The sequence below is a fragment of the Musca vetustissima genome, unplaced genomic scaffold (assembly GCF_032173495.1).
Source record: "Musca vetustissima isolate MV318-11 ecotype Yass unplaced genomic scaffold, APGP_CSIRO_Mvet_v1 utg7783, whole genome shotgun sequence".
Taxonomy (NCBI): domain Eukaryota; kingdom Metazoa; phylum Arthropoda; class Insecta; order Diptera; family Muscidae; genus Musca; species Musca vetustissima.
In genome coordinates, this window is record NW_026879524.1 from 1,503 (window position 1) to 27,541 (window position 26,039).

The following is a 26,039-nucleotide window of genomic DNA, read 5'->3' on the forward strand; positions in this document are numbered from 1 at the left end:
TATTTTTCTGTACCCGTTTAAATTGTTGTTGTACATTAAAAATAAAATAAAACAAACAACGAAAAAAATGAAAATTGAATAACACTTAAAACTACAAATAGGGGGAGGTCTTTACATACAATGGTAGTAAATAAAATAATAATAGTAATAATAATAATAGTATAATTTGTTAAATTAATAAATTGTTGTCGTTGTTGCGCTTAGACACCATAGGCATCGGAAATCCATTTCAATAAATCACTGACCAAATCCTGACGTGACAATCTAAAATCGGCGAAGGTTTGAATTTCAGGATCTGTTGATACTCTGAACGATTTGCCTTGGCCTTGGAGTAGCTGTAATTACAGAAGTGATAAGGAATTAAGTAATTGTCAATCGATTTGTGTATTTTTAATACTCACTCTCATAGCGTCTTCATCGGTGGTGTCGTCACCAGCAAATATCACTTTAATTTCATCAGCCCAATTTTCACCAAATTTGTGTTTCAAAATGAACAGGGCAGCCTCACCCTTGTGCCAATTTACTGGAGGTTTGGCCTCAATGGCTTCGTGAGCTTGATTGGCTCTGAAACCGTGGGCTTCAATAATTTTAATGGCCACTTGTTTTTGTGATTCCTTGATTTCGACGGGTGTATCACGATAGTGATATGTCAACGATACACGCTTGTCTTCTACCCAGGCGTTATTCTTTTCAACATTGGCCCGCAGCTCCTTAACCAGATGGGTATAATTTTCCTGGACCTCGGCAGGAAGTTGATAATCGTGACGGCTGCCATCTTCCGATTCAATTTCAATGCCATGATTACCGGCATACATAATGCCGTTAATGCCAACACGACCTTGGACATCCTTAATGCCACGGCCAGATATGACAGCTAAGAAAACATTGGGGTGTTTGGCCAGTTTATTCAGAATAACTTCGGTGGCAATGGGCATAACAGTTTTCTTGGGATTATCAGCAATGGGGGCGAGAGTGCCATCGTAATCCAAAAGCAATGCCAAGGTTTTGTTTTTGTTCAAAAATCTATAAAACGAAAAAAAAAACAATTTTTGAAATTATTATCACGAAAGATTTATACTGTTTGTAAATTTTTGATATCATATTAAATTACATAATGGTGTTATCTGATATTTTGTTTCAATTGCTAAGATTATGGCAGATTATACATTTAATCTTTGATAAGAAAAGGGAAAACTGTAATTTGAAGGTGTCTGTAGAAGCTAATTGTTTGTAATTGGTTTTACAGAAGATTAACTTCTATCAAGCGCAAAAGTATATTTGGAAATATAAAAAGCAAAATATATTTTTTTAAGTAAGCCCTAATGTTAATTATGATCATTGAAATTCCACAGAGTGCAAGAACTTACACCGCAACAGAAAGAAAATAGACGAAAAAAGGGTCAAGGATTTGCTTCGCTTGGGCGAAAGTGGTGAAATTCCGAATTTCGTTTTCTCCGATGAGAAAATATTCGTTGTCCAGCAGTTTGTAAACAAACAAAATGGTCGTGTTTACTTGCCAAAGAAGTCAGCTGAAAATGTGCACCTTCGGTTGGCCACCTGAACTCAAGCGCCGGCCATGGTTACAAAATGAGGTTCTTCGCTTCATTTCCAGCGCACAATGGTCACTAAAATCTCTGGATACTAATCCGTTGGACTATAGTGTCTGGAGTATTTTGGAAAGCAAGGTTGGCACTAAAAATACCAAAGTGTCGATCACCTCAAGCAAGCGCTTCGCCGGGAATGGGCCAAAATACCTCAGAGCAACATTCGGGCAGCGTGTGATGGTTTCATTGGCCGTTTGAAGGCCATAATTCGCGACATAGGTGACCAATTCGAATAAATTTAAACTTATTCAAAAATCTTGATGTTTTATCCGACATTTTTTGCTTTCATTCAAAAAAATTAAAAATTATGGCGTTTGACTTTGGTTGCAGTTTTTTTTACCTCATCCTGTATATTAAAATTTAAAATTTTTTTAATATTTTTGAAAATAAAAATAATTGTACCCTACATATTACGAATTCCCGCAACATAAGGATGAACATGGCAAGAGTCAATATAAAATAGGACAAAAAATATTTTCATATGAAATATTCGAAGGCCATTGATTCCCACCTTCAGGTAATATACAACAAATAATCAACATTCCTGCTCCCAATCTACAGCCTTATTAATCTCATTAACAATCAAGGCCAATAACATTGGCACCACGAGGTCATTGAGCAACGACAACCTGCACATTATTTGCCAACAATTGAAAAATATTAAATGTGATCCTTGACACTGACATTTTCAAAACGAGATGAATTGCACATCAAGAGGAAATATATTTCTATATTATTTGAAATAAAAAATAATATAATTTTTATTTTTATCATAGAATCAAAATCAAACGGTGGGATATCTATATGTACAATGATAAGAACTAGATCTTTCTGTAGTAGAACAATTAACATTCTAGGCAGTGGCCTGATTTTTTTCATAACAACTAAGAATTGTTTTAATATTTGTTTGTGCGTGTGTGTGTGAGTCTGTTTTTGATTATATTCTAAACAAAATACTCAAAAACTAATAATAACCTGAGTATTCCCACAATATAAATCCGTTTTGTGTCATCCCAATTTCCCGATATCGTAAATTAATTTTGAACTTGAAAACAAAAGCAAAAAACTAGCCAAAAACTAGGGCGAATCTCGGCTGTTTTTTACGCATTATGTATTAAGAAAATGGGGTCGGTGATCTAAATATATTATAAAGATATTAAAAATATTAATAAACAAAATGAAGATTTGCAAAAAATAAGGTCAGTTCTCGGCTAATTTCTGCGAATTATATGTTTAATCTAAATATACTTTAGTATTTATTTATTTAATACCAACAATAAATTTTTAAAATTTTATATAGATCATGACCCACTTGAATGTGCACAGGCCCCCGAAAAAGGAATTTATATATATTTCTAAAATTTTTCTACATTGAACTTTGATTTTATGAGACTGAAATGTGAAAGGCGTGAGACTGTTTTCCATGTGTGTGCTACTAATAAACATTAATGTATACGTATGTATATTTTATATAGTATGAGACAAAAATTTTCCAATGAAGTACCGGTATAAAAACACATTTTCTTATTGGTCCATAAATTTATTTTTTTTGCATTGGGGAACAAATTATATATTTATTTACGTATGTAGATACATAAAGGAAAGGTAATAAAATAAAATCCTAAACACCCTCTCGCGTCGTATTAATATATATTCAAAATGGCCTACTTATAATGAGATCATAACAACAATTCTGAAATAATTTGACATTATTAGGAGGGAAGCGACACAGAAAGAAAAACAAAAGTTGGAAAAACATGCTTTCCAAAAAGAACGAAAACAAACAAAAACAAAAATGTTGCAAATAAAATGGCTTGGCAACAAAATTAATAGAATTTGAAAAACAAATTAAACATATATCACAACTATCTGAAAAAAAAAAAATCATAGTAGATATATTTTCCAAATAATTTCGCGTATATATATACAAATATTAGCAAGCAACTTTCATTATGTAAAACATCTCACTGAATATATGAGGTTGCTCACCCTTCTTTTGAGTGTTCAAGCACCCCGCATTAATAAAAAACATAATTTTTAAGATTTTAGTGTTTTTGGGGGGGGTGTGTGGTTTCAATTTTTTTTTCGGTAAACCCACCATTTCCGAAAAAAGGTTTAAAGGGTTTCCAAGAGGGTCTTGGCAACTTTGATTTAATTCGTGAACGTTCCCTTACATTTATCATCGAATTGTCACTAATTCAGAAATTTCAACCTTTCAAAGTTAGTTAAGAAAATTTCTACTGAAATGTGGAATCGATGACCTCTATTTTTGAGCGTCAATAAGGAATATATGTGGTTTAAATTGAAATGATTTTTTTTAAGTAAAAAAGTGTCAATAGGTTTTACCGACAAAAATATATCCTCAGCCTAGGGTTTGTGGAGGTCTTCGGTCATACCTTAGGTTGGGGAAAAATAAATCCATTATTCGTATATGAACTATAGGACTTTATTTAACATGCTTTGAAATGTCAGATTGCACCGTTTTGTTGTATGATTTGTTGGCATTTTAAAGGTAACTTCATATTGCCTCTCTCTTAGAAACCCTGGTCTCTATTTAAAAAAAAAATCACAATCCTTCTTAGATACCAATTTTTTATAATTAAAGAAATTTTGCATGCAAGAAAAAGATGATAATAGCTTGGTGCCAAGTCGGGACTATATGGCGGATACATTAAAACTGCTAACATGCCGGTCAACTTCGATCATTTCTTTGATGTTATCGACATTTCCGACGACCAGCCTACCTGTGCAAGGTGCATCTTTAACACCAAAAATTTCTGAACGGAATCTACGAAACCAAAATTGCACGTAATTGGCTGTTACAGTATCGGAACCATAAACACCATACACAATTTTACCGCTTGGCTTGCATTTTCGCCTTTGTCAAAGAAAAACTGTAAAATATACCGAATTTTCTCTTTGTTCACTTCCAATTTTAACACCCTGTAACTCACAAATAAATGCACCAAACAAAAAACATAAAAAAAATTATTGCGAAATGTCTCCCTCCCAATCGATACTTTACGAGATATCTATTAGAGACCTCCGATATGCTTACAAGAATACTGCAAAAAAATTAATTTTAAACAAACTGGGATTCAGTCTGACTATTTTGCAAAAACAAAATACAAATGGTATCCCAAATAACACGCCAACACTACTATGGTGGTTATGTTTTGGACTTTTCCCCGCTATATTTGAATTCCGCCCAAATTGCTTTGTAAAACTTAAGGATCTGAAATAGTATTAAATCAAAATTTAAATTTTAACTGATCCATCCTTACAATACACGACAACAAAATAAATAATTTCCAAACATTTTTCCACTAACCCACAATTGTATATTACCCAAGTGCATGAATGGAATAAACATTCACGTGTCATGCGAGTGATATTTTTAAAGAGAATAAACGATGAGAACAAAATTAAAACTTTAAAACCTTTTGTTGTTGACACCTGAAATCCTAACACGATAGTTTTTTAAATGCATTCTCATCCCTATATCGGACAACACTCCAACACACATACATGTTTACACTCCCTCTTTAGACAATTACGTTGTTAACAAAAGCTTATCAGTGGCGAGTAAGACAATTGTATGGAGCAAAAATCATCACTGCCAAGGTCAAATGTTTACTACGTAACAAACAAAAGGGGGACAATGAACATAAATGTATGTGTGTGTGTGTGGAAAATGCTTTCATTATTTTTGTGGACTTTGGTAATTATGTGATTCATGTTGCCAACAATTGTAAACAATTTGAAAATTTTTAATTAAATTCACTTACCCGGGCAATTTTAATTCAAAATCGGCGGCAGTATCAATGGTTGGGGCAATACGTTTCTCTGGCATTTTGCTGGAAAAATTTCTGCTAATACTTTCCGTTGAAAGAGGTAGTTGAAGTTTAAGTTGCTGTGGTCCGGCGGTGAGTGACGGCGGTGTCAGTGTTGAGGTAGGACGTTGGGCTAAAACCAAATTAGACCACAACGGTAGCAGGAGTAAGGAGGAAATCACACGTTTATTCACTATACGTCACAATTTCAGTTTTGTTGTTTTTTTATTATTTTGTTTTGTCACCACAAGAAATTCCAGTTCCAAAAAATGGTAGAGAGAGAGAAAAAAAAATAAAATAATTGTTAGTCCTTTTTTCGGAAAATTATTGTTGTTTTGTTTACATGCAATGTTTTTTTTCTATTTCGATCCGAATATTTCAGAACGTCTTAAGCGAAGATATAGAAGCGAGCGACTACACTATCTGTGTGCTTTACTTGTTGCTTTTAAAACTGAAATGCTGCTCCGGCTCGTCGATCGTTTTACTATGGTATCGAACGTAGTTGTCGACGTCTGTCGTACGCTATTTGAACACAATCACAACCCGATTGTCGTTAGAAGTAGGGACAGATAGAGATAGGAGAGAAAAAGAACTCAGCAGAACTATTATTCCATGCGAATTACACGGATGAGTACGTTACGTGGAGGTGGTGCTGCTGCCTGCTATCACAAATTGGGCGAATGTTTGCGGAGACTTAAGTAGTCAGCGGCCAGCCGATGATGATAACAGGCAGATAACGACCGACGACAGTATTCATATTCGCACACACAAATACATCGGCTAAACACAATACTCAGTCATGTTCATCTGAACACCGGAACCAATACATGGACAGCAGCGGTTTATGACAATATAAAACATTCGAATTTATTTTGTTGTTTTGGGGGGTGAAATTAACGCCAAAATTTAAAAATTTGAATTTGCGTGTGAGTGAGTGATTTGAGTGTGTGTGAAATTGATGTTTTTTGGGCATTTCGCTACCGTTTGTTTGTGATCTGCACGTGGACAGATGTCGGAAAAGCACTGCTCACAGGTGTGTGAATTGTTTGACCCACGCGTTTGAAAACATTTTCAAAAAATTATCGATTTTGTCTAGGGGGTTGGTTCATAAACGAAATTTTAATGAATTTATATTTTAGAGGGAAATAAATCTTTTCAAGGTATTTTTTGAAAATGACATGACAGTCAGGGAAGGGATAAATTTTTGGATAGGGTAAGATTGTAAATGTTAAATAACATATTACGCATTCCGTCTTTAGGAGCACTAAATTACCCCCATCTTTTTGATTAAGTGTTCATGAGTATATGGGAAATTACAAAAATCTTTTAAATTCCTTGAAGCTGAGGTTTGCAAGGTTATAACTCGCGAAATATGAACATATTGCATATAATTTAAATTCATTTCTATAAAATGAAGTGTTCTTGTCAAAATCTTAAAATATTGGTAATAAATAATAAGTTGGGTGGAAGCTGTGATGGTGGTAATGTAAAAAAATGGGTGAAAATGTGTTGAAGCCAACGAGTTTTTTTGTGTTCGTTCCCGATTTGTGGCTAAACTACACAACGCACGAACATGTGATCAGTGACTAAGTTGCAGAATACCCCATGGACAATATGGTTCTAATGTATGATTTTTCGATATAATCACTGCATCCACCCAAAATGGATGCTGACATTTTGAAGCCGGATGTTCCGTGTTTTTTGAATTTTTCTTATAATTAGGATGCGCATCCAGATAATAGAATAAACTAATTATAGGATTGTAGAACTCGTGATTCTGCTTCGTTTAGTGTATATCTCATGAATGTGTTCACTGTAGCTTCTTTGCAATTGGGTTCCAAAGACGAAAATTTGGTGCGTAAATTTTTATAAAAAACATGTTTTTTGAGTCTATTATTAAGAAAGTCCATTCAAAATCCGTGGAACCCCGCGCGATTTTAGTTTTTTTACGTGCCTGATCTAATAAGCCCATCCATGTTCAATTCCGTCCAATAAAACCGCGGATATAAGTACCTTGAATGTGGGAAAAACTGCAAAGACTTATTTTGACAAATTCGCGTAAATAATCGCGGTTTTCTTCGAATTAATTTTACATGCATTTATGCTTGTATTATCAAATTCGCGAATCTGTGTGGAAATAGGTAAAAAATACATCGATACGCGAATAATATGCGTATTTTATCCAAAATTGATTGTGGAGGCACATCCGCTGTTCTTAACCGATCCTTCTAAAATAGGTATCATTTTGTGTATTTTCATAGGAGATTACTGAACTCGGATGCGCATAAAAATCGTATGCACGTTGCGTTATTTTTAGCCATTTTTAAGGTTTTTGCATAGTAAAGTGCATCGAGTGGCACACTTTGACCGCTATATTAAACATCGAAAAATTCATAATTATTGAAAGACATTGATTCGGTTTATACGAAAATCGCATGCGCATCAACTGATTTCAACTAATTCGATAATTGCAAGCTTTTCAATATTGATAATTTTTATGTATTGTTAAGGCAAAACCGTATCCTCTTAACCATACTAAAAAAAACGAAAATTCAAAAAAAAAAAATTGTATTAATTCAAAAATTATTTTTTTTTATTTTCCGATATCTTCATGTTTCTATTTGTTTTTCGCGACTATTAAACCGTATTTCAGTGTGATTTGACTAGTATGCAAAGAAAACAATGGTGTTTAAGCATTTGTGAAGAAATTCGCGAATTACAAACGAATAGGAATCCATTTAATTTATTTTTGAAATACAAGATTTAAAACTGCTATAACTTTTGTGTGCAGCATCCGAATTTGTGAACGCGAACAGATTTCGAATCAGCATATTTTTCTTAACCTATGTACCAAAAATCATAAATGTGCTCGCAAAAAAATTTTTCAAAATTTTTTTAATGGAATTTTAAAAGAATTTTGTAATTTCCCATATATGTTTTACAATATAATATTAAACTAGACCGTGTGGAACTGGTTGTACCCTATACGTGTCATAGAACGGTCTGTTTTTTATTTGTAGTCATACGGTATCGCCAGTAAGACCAGTCGGGGCACATACCCTAAAACTTACATTAGGGGCATCTCTTGTCCTTTTCATGTACTTTTTTTTGTCAAATGTAAATTTTTATAGTAATTTCATATTTATATACACAAATTTAATGTAACAATTTATGTTTAGATGAAATTGTTGTATAAAGACCCGGAATAGCGAATCACAGATCCTTTGGTTGCAAAATGCTGCTATAACCTTCAAAATACCAAATTTGGGGGAAATATTCACCACATCACAATAAATTTCTATGTCGATTTTCTGATATCACGATAGACTTCGCAATATTTATGATAGAGCTCTGAAATTGGTATTTCAAATGTCATATATCGGTCTAAGTTTTGTTGTAGCCCACAAATAATATTCGGTATTTTGAGGATTTTGCACACGTTTTCTATTCCATCATTCTGGGTTTTCATGGTATAGCTCATATATTTTTTTTATTATTATATTATTTTTTATTTTTGGTCCCATAATATTCGATATTTTGGACACATATTCCAAACGAACTGGCTGTAATTTTTTATTTTGGGTTCTCATTGAATAACACATATCCGTACCGAAAATTATTAATATTGAGCCAAGTTTCAATACACCCCAATATTCGGTATTTTGACAGATTTTCCAACCGAATTGGCTGTAATTCGCTATCCCCCAATATTCGATATTTTGGACACATATTCCAAACGAACTGGATGTAATTTATTATTTTGGGTTCTCATTGAACAACTCATATCCGTATCGAAAATTATTAATATTGAGCCAAGTTTCAATACTCCCCAATATTCGGTATTTTGGACAGACTTTCCAACCGAATTGGCTGTAATTTGGTATTTTGTATTCTCATATAGTCCCATATAACGGTAGCCCCACTATTAGATATTTAGAGAATTTCGACCTTCTTTTTCTCAATTAATTTTCGATATTTTGATTGTCATCCTCATGGTGGGTGTAAAAAGTTGGGCCGGCCGAACTTAACATACTTTTTACTTGTTTAAATATATTTTTGCCAAATAAGTCAAATATATTGAAATCCATAATAGGCGAACCATACTGATATATATATATACATCATATCCTGTCTGAAATGTGATACAAATTTAACCACCCATGCCCCACCGATAATTCTAATGATGAATAAATCATCTAGTCTCTACATGTCATCAGCTGTAACAACATTTGTTTGTGTAATACTCCAGGCTTCAAGTACTCATCTCTTGATTTTTTTGAAGATCATTTACTTTTTGATTACAACTTCAATAGGGCATTCTCAAGTCGTACAAAAATAACCATTCGCAATACTTGCTGAAATCAATGAACAATATTAAATAATTGTTTACATATAAATGGCCATCATTTACTGTCAACAGTGACTGTTCAAGATGATGGTCATGAATAACATTTTTACGGCGAGTGAGTAGCCAAATTGAATAGGGGAAACTATGTAATCAAATAGAATAAAATGATTATTTAAAATAAGTGTCTTTTTTTGTCAAGTATTTGTTTGTGTTCCCACTGTCAGGGCAATAAAAAGGGGAAACACTTATCAAACCATAGAACCGCCGCGATCGTGTGCCATTTTCGTAATATGTTTAGACTGTGTAATTCAATTAAATTTTGGATTAGCATATATTTATGTATTTTTGTTTCTGACCGAAAATATGTTAATTTAGCTAAACTGTTCTCACAACAATAATATTATTGACTTAATTTTTTTTTGTTTTGATGAAAATAATTCGCTTAATCATCATTCGCAACACGTTGATTTTGTTGTTATTAATTTAATAAAGCTATATAAACTGATTGAAACGTAAACAGCTAGTTCAGCTTGCCAGCCAGTTCTCCCCCTCAACAAAACAAAAACATAACTAACTACGTACATACATACAGAAAAGTGTATGTATGTGACGTGACCACATTGCTTGGCCAGCCAGTGTTAGGAAAACATTTCGTTTTATTTTTTATACCGTCATTTAAAATTTGTGTTTCCTTCTTAATTTCATTTTTATGACGTACATATGTCTAATATTAAAGTAGATAAAATCATGGGCTAATAGTTTTTATAACACTTTCTAAACGGGTATAGCCCATAGAAATGGGATAGATTTGGCGAGCCAAGCATGTATTTTTGTATTTTCAGCTGAAAATTTTATTTTAAATGGCTCAAATACTCTGCAATATATACCCAAGACGAAAGCAACCTTCAAAAAATTTAACAAACGAAGTGGCTTTATTTTGGAATTTGGGATCCTTGAAGGGTGAAAAACATCCTTATTGAATATTTTCGATAATGGTCTATGTTTTGACATAACACGTACACAAAGGTACCTGCTTATTTTCGGTTTTAGCACCATTCTCCTGCCGATATCCTTGTGTTGGGCATTCCGGATTCCGTGTAATGTTCGTTATGTCGAAGTTCCTAGCACAGTTTTGGACCTGAGTGTCTGTACTCCAAACTTTGCACATCGTAATATTTCTAGTAAACTTAGTTCAAGTTCGAAGATAAGACCCATTGGTTTCCTCCTTCTGGTATCACCCCAATAAATGGTCAACATTTTCAATATTTATAAATGCAATATCAGGCGAATGGAATGTCCGATTTGAACCAAACCTTGCACAACCAAGCCTAGACCAAGTCCGAAGATGGGACCCATTGGTCCACTCCGAATTAAATAACGGATTTGATTAAAATTAAATCCGAATCTTTTTTGAAAAACCCTTATATAAAACCTGTGTGTATAGGCTGAGGAATATATCTATAAATATTGGGTGATCACCAAGGTTGATTCCACTCTTTCTGGTACCTCCCTCACAAAGTATCAACATGTACAATACTATTAAATCCAGACCAAACTTTGCACAACCTATTATATCTACCTAGTTCATGAATCCCTGTCCTCTCCTCTGGCATTTCCCCCAAAAAAGGGTCAAACTTATAAATTTCATTTGAAGCAAATTAAATAACGGATTTGATCAACATTAAATCCGAATCAGAATCCTCTTTGAAAAAAAATTATATAAAACCTGTTTAACTCCGAAGACTTCTGCAAACCATAGGCTGAGGTATATACCTTTAAATATTGGGTGATCACCAAGGTTGATTCCGTTAACACATCCCCTTCTAAATCTAGGAGTGACAAATGTGTAATACCTTGCAAAAATCATGTATTGGAGTGGATATTCTATTTAAAATATTTTTAGACACACTTTAGTCTGCATCATTGGCAGATGAGATGTGGAATATAATTTCTTCGCATATTCCCATACCCTGCTATGTAGAACTGTTTACGACTTCTAGTCGATATTTTACAAATCATCAACTAATTATTGTAGTTCTCTTTTTCCATATTTCACTTTTAATTTATGTTGTCTTTTAGTTCTCCTAAGACAACATTTTTTTCCAAGAAGGTCCCCGCACAAAAAAAAAAAAATAATCATACTACATATATGTAGATGTGTTTTGAACACACTAAACATGCCTCCATATTTTTTTTTTCATAAAACGTATCGCTTAAAAATCACACGCGAAAATAATAACAAAACGTCACAGTATTTTTATTTCTTATTTTTTTGTTTTGTTTTTGTTGTTGTTTTCCATCGTAGTCTGGACACACTACATACCCACTTATTTGTTGGTTCAACAAATACCAAATCTAGTTGTTGTTTTGCTCAACACTAAGTAGTATTATTGTTATTTTCCTTGTTGTTGTTATTATTGTTTCAATTTCAATTTGAAATTCTAATTACGAATTAAAAAGCGAACGCGGAGCTGTTTATTTTTTTGTTTACGGAACACAAAATCGCCGACAACTTTGTTCTAGACAATCTCCAGCGTTTATGACGATCAGCTGTAAAATGAATTGATCTTTTATATTAAAATGACTTTCATTATTATTCCTGATCGGCCACCTCGAAAGCAGCGTCGCCAATTACGATACAATATTGCTGTTGGAGGAAAAAATGGGGATTCAGACCATCTTTTGTTGCCAATATGTACGCGCACAAATCATTGTTATCCGGAACAAAGAACACTTTTTCCCCAATCTGCAAGGAAATAATGGGCTGGGGTGTGGTTGGAGACGAGAGACAAACAATAAAAGTGGAAGTAGGAAATGTATGTATATTACACACAGAGAAATGTATTTTCACGCATCCACGGCATGTCCATCGACATTTACGAATAAAAACATATGATGTATGTTTTGTGTGTGACCGCTCAGGTTGTTTGTTTTTACGTCGTATCGAGATTAATTTCTTTTCTGAGATGACCGGATTTTCCCAATATTATTGTAGTTAGTTAAAAATATACAATTGAATAAATTTGTAAATTTTTATAAAAAGTTGTTATTTATATGTTGTCAAGTAACATTGAAATATAAAGATCGCAATTCCAATATATTTTGAAACATTTAAAAAATATATAGCGGTTCTGAAGAAAATACATAAGAGGACAATATGCGAAGATGTATTTGCAATTTCTTATGGGGATGAAAGCATTTGGCGAGTATAGAGATTCGCCATAGGTTAAGTTCTCAAGTTGGTTCGTGATGAAGTTTTTTTACTGGTAACACTAAAGTTCTTGAAGAAAAAGCGTTATATCTTTGTTTGCGGCTATTGCAGGTTAATTCTGAGATGACAAGTCTTAAGTCAAATATATAAAGAAATATTTTTGAATTCATCCTCCTCCTATCTCTATACAACTTTTTGATTTTATTACCACAAGACGAGACCATAAAACCGTTTTAAACCATTTACAATTGACCAGAAACAACGAGAATTAGTCAACAGGAGAGGTGTCGTGTTCTACCAGGGCAAAGCTAAGCCACACACAACTGCGGTGATTCGCCAGAAACATCGGGTGTTTGGTTGGGAAGTTTTAATACATCAGCCACCAAGCGATTATCATCTGGCACCAAGCGATTATCATCTTTTTCTTGCATTGAAAAATTTCTTTAATGATAAAAAATGTGTATCTAGGAAGGATTGTGAAAATGGAGAATCGAATCAGGACTTCTATGGGAGAAGGTCAAGTTCTCGAGTTGTTCTTAAGGAAAAAGCTTTATATCTTTGTTTGCGACTAATATAGTTAGAAAGATTATAGATAGGACCCTCAAAGATAACAAAAGATATGAAACTTTTTCTTCGTGAACTTTCGAGTTACCAGCAAAAACCCTATCACGTCATAACTCAAAAACTTGATCTAGGGCGAATTTGCCTTTCTGGATTCTTAGAATTAGGAGATAATAGAATTAGGAGATAATTTTAAAGTACATAGAATTTTTTCATTTTTTTATTCAATAATGTTTCTCATTTTCAATTTTCAATAAAAAAAGAATATAATATTTAATTAAAATGGGGTTTATATGCATATATAAACGAAAGTACCATACTGACGAATATATGTCTCACGGCTGAGAAAACGAGATAATAATTAAAAAAGTTATTCTACAAGGTCATGGCTGATTGTTTATAAAGTTTAACATATAACAAATATTTTAATAATTTGTCATATTTGAAATCTACATACTACTTTTGTTTGCACAATTTTCAAACAATTGGCAATGCACCACATTGGGGCTTTCAAAAACTAGTTCCCAGCCTAATCATTTATTTAATTTTCGATGATAAGACCAACGTAAATTTGTTCTGGATCGGAGATGCTCTAGCTTATTCCAAGTATTTATTTGTTGACGACAACAACAAAAACAAATATATTTGTTTACTTTCTGTGAGAATTATCAAAAATCAAATGTTCCAACTACGTCACCATCATCGGCACACAATCAGAATCCCAAAAAATACAATAACAACAACTTTGCGATATAAAATGTGTCCATCATGCAGACAACTCATGACAATCTTTGACCGGATTAGTTTTAATGTTCTTTTGGCATTGAATTGTGGATTAGAAATCATTATTTTATTTTTAATATGCACTATTCAAATATTCATTTCAAATGCACACAGAATTTGGGTTTACAGATTTCAGAAAATCGGTGGAAAATTCCGTTGTAAATGATTGTTAATATTTAGTTGATGTTGTTATTGAAATATTTTTAGGTGTGAACTAATGTAGATTATTGATTTTATTTCACTTTTCTATATATGTATATATATTTTTTGTGTATTCAATGTTAGGCATTTGCAAGAAGCTGCTTAATTTCTTTGTGACTGAGGTTAAATCAAAATATTTTAAGCTGGACAGAATGAAAATGGATATAAAAAAGTTCGTAAAAAAGTAAAAAATATATATTTGTATTCTGTGTGATAATGACAATAAAAGCAAGTAAAAACGTCGTTATGTTCCGCTGGTCGAGCTGTTTATAACCTCTAGTATGAAGTGCGGATTCAAAATACATAGAAATGGTCGGCTCATAGTTAATTTTCTGTCAGGTTATGTTCCCACTAAGAACCAGGAATGCAAAATTATTTGTCAGTCACTTGTGTTTCAAAATACGACTATGACCAATCTGATAAGTTTCTACGAATAAGTTTTTCTCCGTAATATAATTTGCAGACACTTCTATTGAAAACTAACATTGGAACATAAAATTAACCGGGAATTTATATGAGGCTATGTCAAACATAGACATTTACTGAACATTTTCTGCAAAGATCTCGAAATGCCAAAAATATAGGGGAGAGGGGGGCACCTTTGAACACTTTTTTCTTTCAAGCCTCATAAAATTTTTTATTTTATAATTTTTGGTTTCTTATACATTTTAACTAATAGGTACATATGTAACCTTTACCATGAATATACATATGACATACTTTAAGCTTGATATAAATATGTTATTGCTGTTGCAGATATATCCTATTCTCAATATGAAATATTATATAAGGTTGGTGAAAGATAAATCCATTATTCTTATATGAACTTTAGGACTTTATTTAACATTCTTCGGAACGTCCGATTTGGGCCAATTATGCACTGTTTTGTTGTATGATTTGTTGCCATAACTTCATAATGTCTCTCTGATAGAAGTCCTGCTCTCTATTTGCAAAAAAAACTCTAGTATCCTCACTAGATTCCAAAAAGCTTTACAGCTTTGTATGCAAGTTATTTTTGAGATAACAAATATTGAGTCAAATGAAATGAGGAATATTGTTTTGAATCATATCCTCCTTCTATCTCAAGTCATTACGTATTTTCCGTCTTATTACTACCACACGAGATTTTTTAACCTTCAAATATTATAGAAACATTTCGTTAAAAAGAAATATATGGTAATCGCTTGGTGTCAAGTCCGGCCTACCTGTGCGAGGTGCATCTTTAGCATCCAAAATTCCTGAACGGAATCTGAACTATAAACGCCATTCACAATTTTAGCCGCTTGACTTGCATTTTCGCCATTGTCAAAGAAAAACTGTAAAATTTACCGAATTTTCACTTTGTTCACTTCCTGTATCTCACAACTGAATGCACCAAACAAAAAACAGCTAAACAATTTCTTTACTGCGAAGTGTCACCTTTCCAACGAGTATAAATCTCCAATTGTTTGATCGATACTTTACGCGAAATCTATCAGTACAGCCATCTGCCGAAAAAATAATGAATTTCTTTTTCCCCACCCAATATTAATAGTAGTAAACAATTCTCAAATATCAAAGCAAAATGTACATAGAATTTTTTTTAGTCAATAATATATACACTTTATGGGGTTTCAAACTATACACTTTGAGATATTACAAACGGGATGAAAATTATAATATACACACCTTTTTATATACAACAAAAATTACATAAATTAATCGAAAATCAGGCTATATGGAATTTTTTATTAAAGCTATTAGCCTACTATATAGACCTACTATATAATTTGTATAGAATAGTAATGTTGCCTGCAGAAAACTTCATAACTTTATCTGACATTCATCTCGTTTTACTGCCTATTTGTATATTTGAAATTTTTAAAACACAATCGTAGAAGACGTCAGACAACATAAAAATGCAATCCGCATCTGCAGATAATTGAATTCTTAGACCTAACCTTATTTGACACGAATAAAATGACGAAACGGTATTTTGATAATATAAATGGAACAAAGCTGTAAAGAAGAAAAAATAAACGTCACCTGTTCGCATCTAATAAGTCACGTAGGCTTCAAAATCAGACAAATTCTGATTATTTATGTATTCTCAATTTTCAAAATATTTGCGGTTGTTTTTCTAAAGCCTAACGCGTTATCATTTTCCAGAAATTTACAATTATTTACGTTTTCTCGTAATAGAATGTCATGTTAAATATAATCTTACAAACGTTGATTATCCCAAATTGCATGGATTGCATGGACAGACATGGACATGGACATTTAAAATAGAAATTTTTTCCAATATATTAAAGGTCCTTTTTTTTAAATTCCTTCAATTAAAATAGGAGTTTAGTATGGAGTGCAGTCGAGTTCAGCGTTGATTTTTGTTTTATTTTTCTTGTGTGTCTGTCTAGAACATCATACTAAATTTTTTTCTGCGACTTCCTGCGGCTCTCGGATTTATGTCAATTTTTTGAAAAAATTGCAATTTGGTGTAGGAAGCTTTTTTAAGGTTTTGTTCAAATATAATTAAAAATTTGTGAATTTTTTTATATAATTCATCAAATATGACTTGGAGTAGATCACAGCATAGCAGATAAGAAAAAAAACAAGTTCAAAATGTCCATCCTAAGGTTCCGGAGTACTGGGTGTGAGTATGAAAATGAGGGTATTTAAGTAAGCTGCTCCAAACGTTGATTTTAAACTCATGCACAGAACATACATTTATTCCAAATGTCTTTCTATTCTATTCTCAATTTTCAAAATATTTGCGGTTGTTTTTCTAAAGCCTAACGCGTTATCATTTTCCAGAAATTTACAATTATTTACGTTTTCTCGTAATAGAATGTCATGTTAAATATAATCTTACAAACGTTGATTATCCCAAATTGCATGGATTGCATGGACAGGATTTTATAAAAAATGTCCGCCGTTTGTTGCAATCCACGTTTCTTTGTTATCACATAACGATCATTTGAATGCCGTAAACAAAACCTCAACAGCAACACATGTTGACCCATATTGTCGTACTCGTATATGGTTCATGGCATCAGACGTTTCTTTTTTTAGTGCCGATTCTTAATTGTGTGATGCAATCGAAAACCGGTTTCGTACATATCTAAATATATATATGGAATAATTTTATGTCAATATGAAAGGGTCTAATTTTCAAATTATTCATTTTGTTTCGTTTCGAGCTATATTTAATCGTTTAGATTTAAATGAAATAATCTTTATATGGTAGTAAATTCTTGAAATAACATTTATTGTTTTTAAATGGAAAGTATTGAAGTAAAATTTGGTTTGAGTCGATGTGTGAGAACTTGTATTGTGATGTTGAACATTTATTCTAATTCAGATGTTCGTTTTTCGAATTTCTCCGCAGACTTCAGGTACACAAATTGTGGGTACCACACATAATTGTCCAGCCAATGTTGTGTTGGTTTTGTTCTTTTGTTTCGGGCTTATACGTGTAAATCCATAATTTTTAACCTTTGACGATTTGGACGTCTTGCGCGTTGGTACCATCCGCCTTTTTGAGCATGGGACACAGAATGCCGAGGTTCTAATAATTGAGCATGCATTCCTCTAGCCAAATTGAACTAATCAGCTGGTGTATGCTCCTGACCAGCTTTCTTTCTTCTACTTTATTATTCTTCAGCCGATTGATTTCTATTCTGACCTAATCTTGGCTATACCGTATTATTAGTTGAGTATCTTCTTCACCGTCACTATTTGATACCAGAAGCTTCGAAAAATGTTCCTTCCAGATCCTCAATACATTATGTGTGTATCTGTCACCAGGTTTCCATCTTCATCTCTACAGGAGGATGTGCCTGCACCACAGCCTTCGGTTTGGTGTTTTACTCGTTGGTACATCTAGATTGGCTTCCGCTCACGTTTTTCTTGTTCTTTCTGAAAACAAATTTTTTCTCCTGATAATTCACTCTCACATTACGTGTTGCTGGTGTGTGCAGGGTTGCCCTATACGATGGTATGTTCACATCAGTAGCATTACGACACTCCTGATCGTGTTACATTACATCACACTTTTGCTGCTACATTAATACGAGTGCGAACCTTGGCTTCTAAAAGGTAATGGTCTGAATCGATATTCGCTCCTCGGATCTATCCAACGTCTAAAAACTGAATGAATGCCTTCCGTCTATCACAATTTGATTTTTCGTTGCTTGATCAGGAAAAAGTGAATTGAGATGCTTGAATCAGGTGTTGCTAACTGTCATGTTTTTGCTGCCGCGAAATTAATCAATTTCATGCCGTTGTCGGAAGTTTCTTTATGGAGGCTGAATTTTCCGAAAAAAATATTTTCCACTCCGTTTTTGCATTAAAATTTAATTTTTATCATGGCCAGGGCAGTGGTCATTTGCTGTTTCTAGCGCTCCTAAAATATGTCTTTGGCCTGTTCATCTTTGTCTTCCGTCGGGGCATGGACATGTTAAAGCCAAGCCAGAGCCGTTGCGCCGTTGGGAAAAAATACCGATCTAGCGCGCAGAAAATAAAAAATGAAGTTGAAGGAAACTTTAAAACATTAATGCAGTTTTAAAGTAGAGTGTTGAGAGCACTTAAGTCCGTATAAAATAATCCGAATTAATAAGCTAGAACGGAATAACGGTACATTTAAAATAGAAATTTTTTCCAATGTTAAAAATGGTATTTTTTAGCTATAAAATTGCGATGGTCGTTTGCATTCTGTGAATATATTATTATAAAATTTGGTCCATTTTTGATATATAGTATTGATATTTAATCAAATGGTATAGTTATATAACCCATAAGTTATTTTAATTTAGGTGTTCCGGGCTAAATATATGTAAGGTCCGTTTTTTTAAAAATTCCTTCAATTAAAATAGGAGTTTAGTATGGAGTGCAGTCGAGTTCAGAGTTGATTTTTGTTTTATTTTATTGTGTGTCTGTCTAGTCTACACCAAATTGCAATTTTTTGAAAAAAGCTTTTTTAAGGTTTTGTTCAAATAAAATTAAAAATTTGTGAATTTTTTTTATATAATTCATCAAATATGACTTGGAGTAGATCACAGCATAGCAGATAAGAAAAAAACAAGTTCAAAATGTCCATCCTAAGGTTCCGGAGTACTGGGTGTGAGTATGAAAATGAGGGTATTTAAGTAAGCTGCTTCAAACGTTGATTTTAAACTCATGCACAGAATATACATTTATTCCAAATGTCTTTCTAAATAAAAATTGAAATTACAACGAAATCGGTTGTAAGAGTCTTCGCAAATACCGCAGGTAAAGGGTCTACTTTATGAACCCTGAAAAAATATCATCTACCCAATCATGTGGAATTTGCGGTGCAACACCGAATACGGCCTGTCTACCTTACATGCAAGGATCCGATGTTTAGAATGTATATTGCACATTTCATACCGACTAGTTTTGAAAAGGTGGGAAATTAATAGCTCCGATCGACCACTTTTCGAAGAAAGGAAGGCACATATCATTAATGATTTGAAGAAAGAAATGCACATTATTGTTGACACACCTAAGTCAGTATCCGGAACAACAAACGAAGGCAATACTGCTAGGTGTTTTTTTTTATCCAACCTGGCTTGGTATCGTCGATAACTGGTGTTGATGAAAAATTAATTAAACATTTTAGTATCATCCTTTCAACCATGGCCTGTGGATATGCTATTAACGCAGAGTCTTTTAAAAAACTTACTGAGGAAACATTTATTCTTTTCGTGGAATTATATTCTTGGTTCTATATGCCTTCAAGCATACACAAAATATTAGTGCATGGAGCTGATATAATTAAATGTGCAGCTTTGCCCATAGGAATGTTGTCTGAAGAAGCCATGGAATCCAGAAATAAGGACTTTCGGAACTACAGGGAACTGTACACCAGAAAAATTAGTCGTGAAGAAACAATGAGGGATCTTTTCAATAGGTTTCTATTTTCTTCTGATCCAAAAATATCAAGTTTGTCTCGTAGTACATCTCTTAACCATCGATATAATGAGCCACTATCTGAAGAAGTCCTTAAACTACTGGAGGATCCACTGCTACCAACTAATTCAGATCAAAACTCGGATTCTGAATGTGATTAGTATTTAATAATATATATAGTTTAATGTTTTAGATATGTAATATTAACAATAATAAAGATATATATATATATATATATATTGTTTGCCCTTAACCCACTTTTTACCCTCTAAATGTTTCGGAATTTTTAAAAGAAGCTCCCATTTTAGGAGTACTATTAGTTATAAGGAAAAATGTTGCTTATTATAAAATGTTTCAAATGCTTCAAAATAGTAATTTTGACCTATTATCTATTATCTACCTATTATCTACCTAAAGAACACTATCTCCCCCTACTTTGGGAATTTTCTCGAAAGTGGGGTCGACCTATGAAAGTACCTAATTTGCTAGCAATTGTCGAAAAACACTAATTCTACAGGTCTGTTATACACTAACAACGACTGTCTTTCCCAGTTATGGATTTCTTAATATTTGTGCAACAACTATCTGAGCTATAAGCAACCTGGCTTATTCATGCATTTAATTACAACAAAATAATTTGCCACGCCATTGTTAATATAGCGATTCATTGCGTCCATTATTTTATTATTATTATTTTTTTAATACCAACAACAAGAGCAAATATATACATATGTCGGAAATGAATACAAAATCTGCATATTCCGCCGTCGCATAAAATATGAAAACAATTCAAAACGAATTATTTTGCAGTTCACTTCTTCAATTGTAATTTAAAAATTGGCCAAGAAACATACCGCATTGTTTTCGGCTTCGTACATATAGTTCTAATTATTCAGTTTAGTGCGGTTGTTTGTGCGTGCTGGCCTATGTTCGCGTGTGTGAGAACAAAACAACATTAACAAACAAAATAAAAATTAACAAAAAAATAAAAATAAATTCACAAAATTTCATCATGCAGTTGGTCGATCATCAACCCGAAATATACATCAGTCCAACATATTTAAGTCAACGCAATTTCATCAATTGGTAATGGAAATTTAAATGCTGATCTGCTATTTGTGGACACACGCGTGGTATTTTTTTGCTTTCTTTTTTTTCTGATCTTGTATTGGCATTTGGAACGTGTGTGGGAATCTCGAGGATTTATTTATCTATTCTTCTAATAATATAAGTAAATTTATTTTTGTATGTGTATGTGCTAAAAATTAAATGACTAACAGGAAGACATGTCATAAATTGGGGATATTTTTTAAGTGAAACAATGTCTATTTGAATGTGAAATATGAAATAAAGTGTAAAAAAAATTATTTGGCACACACTATATTTATGATTGTGTTAACATGTCTTTGCAAAAACTTTGTTACGACCTTACTGATAATTGCGGAATTTTCGAAAAATTGCCCATCTGATTTACATTGATGTCTATCAACATAATAATTTAATATTTGAAATGTAAGCACATTCGTATACATATTAGAAAATATACTTTATGTGTTCCTTGTTTGCAAATTTTAATTTCCCACCGATTGACAATCTCATAAACACAATTTTTTTTCTTAATTTATTCTTTATCATATTGGGGAAATTAATTGTGAATTACCAAAAATATTTTTAAGTACATCTTGATAAAAGTAGTATAGATGTTAGTGTTCATAAGCCTAAATGGCTGTAAGTTTGCAATCGGGCTTTAAAAAAAGAGATCTCTTAAAGGTCCCGCTCCATTTAAGTATTTTGAAGATCCTAGAAACATTTTCCAATATATATAGAATTTTGTGTGCTTTCAATGAGTTGCAGAACTCCTTGCAAAAGTTAATGCATTTTGAATGTTTTCGATTCCTAGAGGTATTCCTACTCGCAAGAATGTGTGAATTTATTATGGTATATCGTTCCTGATGGTAAAAATTAAGAAAAATTCGGCCCTACAATGGTTAGGATAAATATTTTGATGTTTAAAATTTATTTTTTGTAGTGGGAGGAGTTTCTTAGTTATTTTATATTTCTTTTATATATTTATTTTAATTCCAAAATGTATCACAATATCTCAGCCAAAGACTGTACATGCGAAGAACATCTCCATCGTCAACACGGACTAAGTGAGTGATCTCTCAGAATTGTCTGGCGGCGGGTTGGTTAGTTCATCAATCGCTGGTGCCTTCTTTTGTTTATGTAAATATAAACATGATTATATCACACATGATTACACACACATTAAAAATATGAACAAATATTTTGCTTTTTTGTTGATTTGTTTTCATTAAATATTGTGAAGGATTTACTTACAACAAAGAACAACATCATTTCTTCTTGTTGGTAAACAAAACCCCCTTTCAAATGTTGAAACTAAATATTGACACACTGACATCCATAATTACATACACATTTATTTGTTACATATATAAAAATAAAAAAAATTGATATATGAAAAATTGAATGAATGGTACTCACTCTTGAGTTGAAGCGATATCTCAATGAAGTGTTGGAGAAAATAATAAAAACATTTGCTTCAAACTTGATTATGTGTCCACAATAATTTCAAAACGTAGAGTAGATTTTTTTTATGAATGCAATTACAACTAAACTGACACGATGTCATCAACTAAAATCTCGTGATTCAGCACAGAACTTGTTATAACAACACGGAAAAATCTACAAATAGTAAATAATCAAAATTTTCCATCGAAATTGATAATATTGTTAAGAATTGTGTAAAACAAAGATTTGAGAGCTTTCAGAGCAAGAGAAAAGCTTTCTCTTGCATCTAGCAAATGAAATAATTGGTACACGTTATCTGATTGAAAATATTTGACAAATGCCTACATATGTAAATATATATACATATATGAACGTCATCGTTCGGTTTGTTGTTGTTCATAATAAACTCAAATGCAACGCTATGGATACGCATTTTTTAATAAATTATAAATGAGAACGAACAATCCGAAAAAATATTAAAATATGATAACCCTGTGCAGCACTAAAATCTCAAATATATTGAGGTCGCCAAAATCTGAAAGATTGTTATGGTAGAAGGAAACCCCTAGTTTAGTTTTGAATTATTAGCTAATGGTTTTGTTTAAAACTGGTTTTAATTTGTTCGACTTGAGGTGGATTTTCTTAGCTTATCACTCGAAATATTGATTTTCACCCTTCAGCAAATGTGTCACCCCTTAATAAGATCTAAAAATTTTGATTACAGATAAAATCCAAAAATATAACGATTTTCACCCTTCAGCAAATGTGTCACCCCTTAATAAGATCTAAAAATTTTAATTACATATAAAATCCAAAATTATAACTACAACATAATGGCTCGAGAAGTTCTATTACAGCCTCTTCAATTCCAGAATACGGCTTACGTTCGAAAATAATATTGAGAATATTTTGCAAATATGTTTTCCACTCTTCTTCTTTAAGTTTGTTTTTTGATTTAGGTCGAACCTACACTAATTCAACAATGTTCCTACAAAATTTCAAGTGAAAATCTCAAGAACTCTTGAAGATATAGCCGATTTATTTTGTCAACATCAAGTGACGGCTAGAGTGATTCTCAAACTTTTTTCTAGAAGCAGTGTTTTTGCTCAAAAACTCAGAAACTAATAATCCAATCGGTACCAAATTTTGAAACGTTTCTCAGGGAATGTATAGCTATCGTATGAACTAGGATAAAGCCAATCGGTGAAGATCTTCCTTACTTTTAACAAAGTCGTTGTGGTAAAAAATATATGAATTTAAAAAAAAAAACAATTTTCACAGGTCCGCCATTTTGTTAATTTTTGAGCGAAGTCAATAATCCTAGATCATATGAGAGCCAGACATGTACTCTTTCTAACACCGTTGTAATTTCCGGATTCCGATGTTCCAGTGAGGAGTTATCATGCCCGCCATCAAAAATAAGGACTTGTCTTAAATCACCAAAAACAACACAAAACAACAATAACTAAATTTTGCAAATTATTTTTCTTCTCTTTTAAATCTTCAATTATATATGTGTAAAGATACAAACCTTAACATGCATTGGTATTCATTTACCTCCTCAATCAAAATCTTGAAATTTTAAAATCTAGAATGGGAAGGTGCCCTTAAGTTTGAAAATGTGTCTAAGACCTTCAAAATACCTAACCTGTAACTGAGGCTATGTAAAAGTATAGATAAACCGGGTTCTTGAGGAGTGAACAACATCATTTCAAAAAAGGAAAATACCGAAAGGGGGTGGTACTTTCATTTGGCGATAAATCAAAACTGTAACTTCTATTAAAATTTTTCTGCAAAGATGTTTTTCTCCCTTCAAGAATCTGGATTGCGAAGTGATCGTCATTTCAGTGAAACATGCGGCATAGACCTGTTCGAACCTGTTTAAGAGAGCTATGTCAAAACATGGGCTATTTTAATATTTAATATACATTTGGCGGTACTATATCAAACCAAGGGCCAATATATCACATTTTTAATGCCTAGAAATAACAGACTTGTATTCGCAAAATTTCAAAACCTCATGTTAAATATTTGCATCTGGCTGAATTGACATACAACTGCTGCAAAAATAATGATCGTTTTTAATCAATTTATATTATTGGCCCAAAGGATTACCTAGTTGCTAGGTATGACAAGTGGTTAAAGTTGCAATGTGTTCAATTCCGGTTCATACTGATGCCAAGATAATATCTTTGTTAACACATATAATTTACAAGACATATTTAAAAAACAAAATATTTGTTGTTTGTTTTTTTGTATTAGATTTCGAATTTACTAGAGACATGTTTCCTAAAAAAAAATACACTTTCCACACCAAAGATTCATACGTAGCTCACTTTTATGCAATCGTTTTTGAAGACAAATTCCCTTACAAAAAGTTGTCGTACACAAAATCAAATAAACTTCTAACTTACTCAACATTTTGGGCGTTAATTGTGCCAATGTTATAATTCTCGACGACATTTTCGTTTCGAAATTAATAATAACAAACACTTAAATATTTTAACACTCCAACAATTGCAAATACAAATCAAAACAAATGTTATGAAAAATTGACAGAATCATATGTTCGGCCATAGAAGCCGGTGGTCAACCAGTATTATTGGCACACATATGATGACGAGGAAAGAACAGCTGTTGTGCTGCTGCTATGAAAGATAACGCGTAGCAGCATTGCCAACATGAACTATAATTTGTAGCTGGCAATTATATTTTAAATTATTGCAAAAAATATGTTGTTAGTATTAGTCATTAAATTAAAAATAAATTTTATGTTTTATAATACAAATTTTAATTTATATAAATTATAAAATAATATTTTTGGGTGCCATTTATGATTATTATTTATATAGATAAGAAAACAAGAATGTTTTACCACGGGACACAAATATATAGACATATATATATAGACACAAAATATACATTTCTTCGCTCAAATTTGTGTAGGAAAATTGGGTATAAAATGTTTATGGGCGAAGTGGGATCATCAATCAATAAAATATTTTAAAGGCACCCCCACATTCTCGATTTCAAAGTTTGTAATTTTGAAGATTATT

The 26,039-nt window shown here is 32.5% G+C and overlaps 1 protein-coding gene across 2 annotated transcripts; it reads right to left on the reverse strand.

Moving 5' to 3' along the window:
• Positions 1–200: 200 nt before the first annotated feature.
• On the reverse strand, positions 201–25,458 carry LOC133324432 (uncharacterized). Of its 2 annotated transcripts, none has more exons than XM_061533273.1 (4): positions 25,398–25,458; positions 5,393–5,630; positions 402–1,023; positions 201–335 (listed from the first exon to the last, which is right to left on the reverse strand). In XM_061533273.1, exons 1-4 carry the CDS (start codon positions 25,444–25,446, stop codon positions 201–203), a joined length of 1,044 nt encoding a protein of 347 aa, XP_061389257.1. In that variant the 5' UTR covers positions 25,447–25,458. The 2 variants fall into 2 exon arrangements, with proteins under 2 accessions (XP_061389257.1, XP_061389258.1); XM_061533274.1 differs by lacking the exon at positions 25,398–25,458 and adding an exon at positions 5,874–5,969.
• Positions 25,459–26,039: the final 581 nt, after the last annotated feature.

Coding starts and splice junctions, on each gene's coding strand:
- LOC133324432 (XM_061533273.1), bottom strand. CDS start 25,446: ATGTCGTCGAGAATTATAACATTGGCACAATTAACGCCCAAAATGTTG. Junction 5,631..25,397: donor ATTAACGCCCAAAATGTTGA/GTAAGTTAGAAG, acceptor TGTGACGTATAG/TGAATAAACGTGTGATTTCC. Junction 1,024..5,392: donor TTTGAATTAAAATTGCCCGG/GTAAGTGAATTT, acceptor TTCGTTTTATAG/ATTTTTGAACAAAAACAAAA.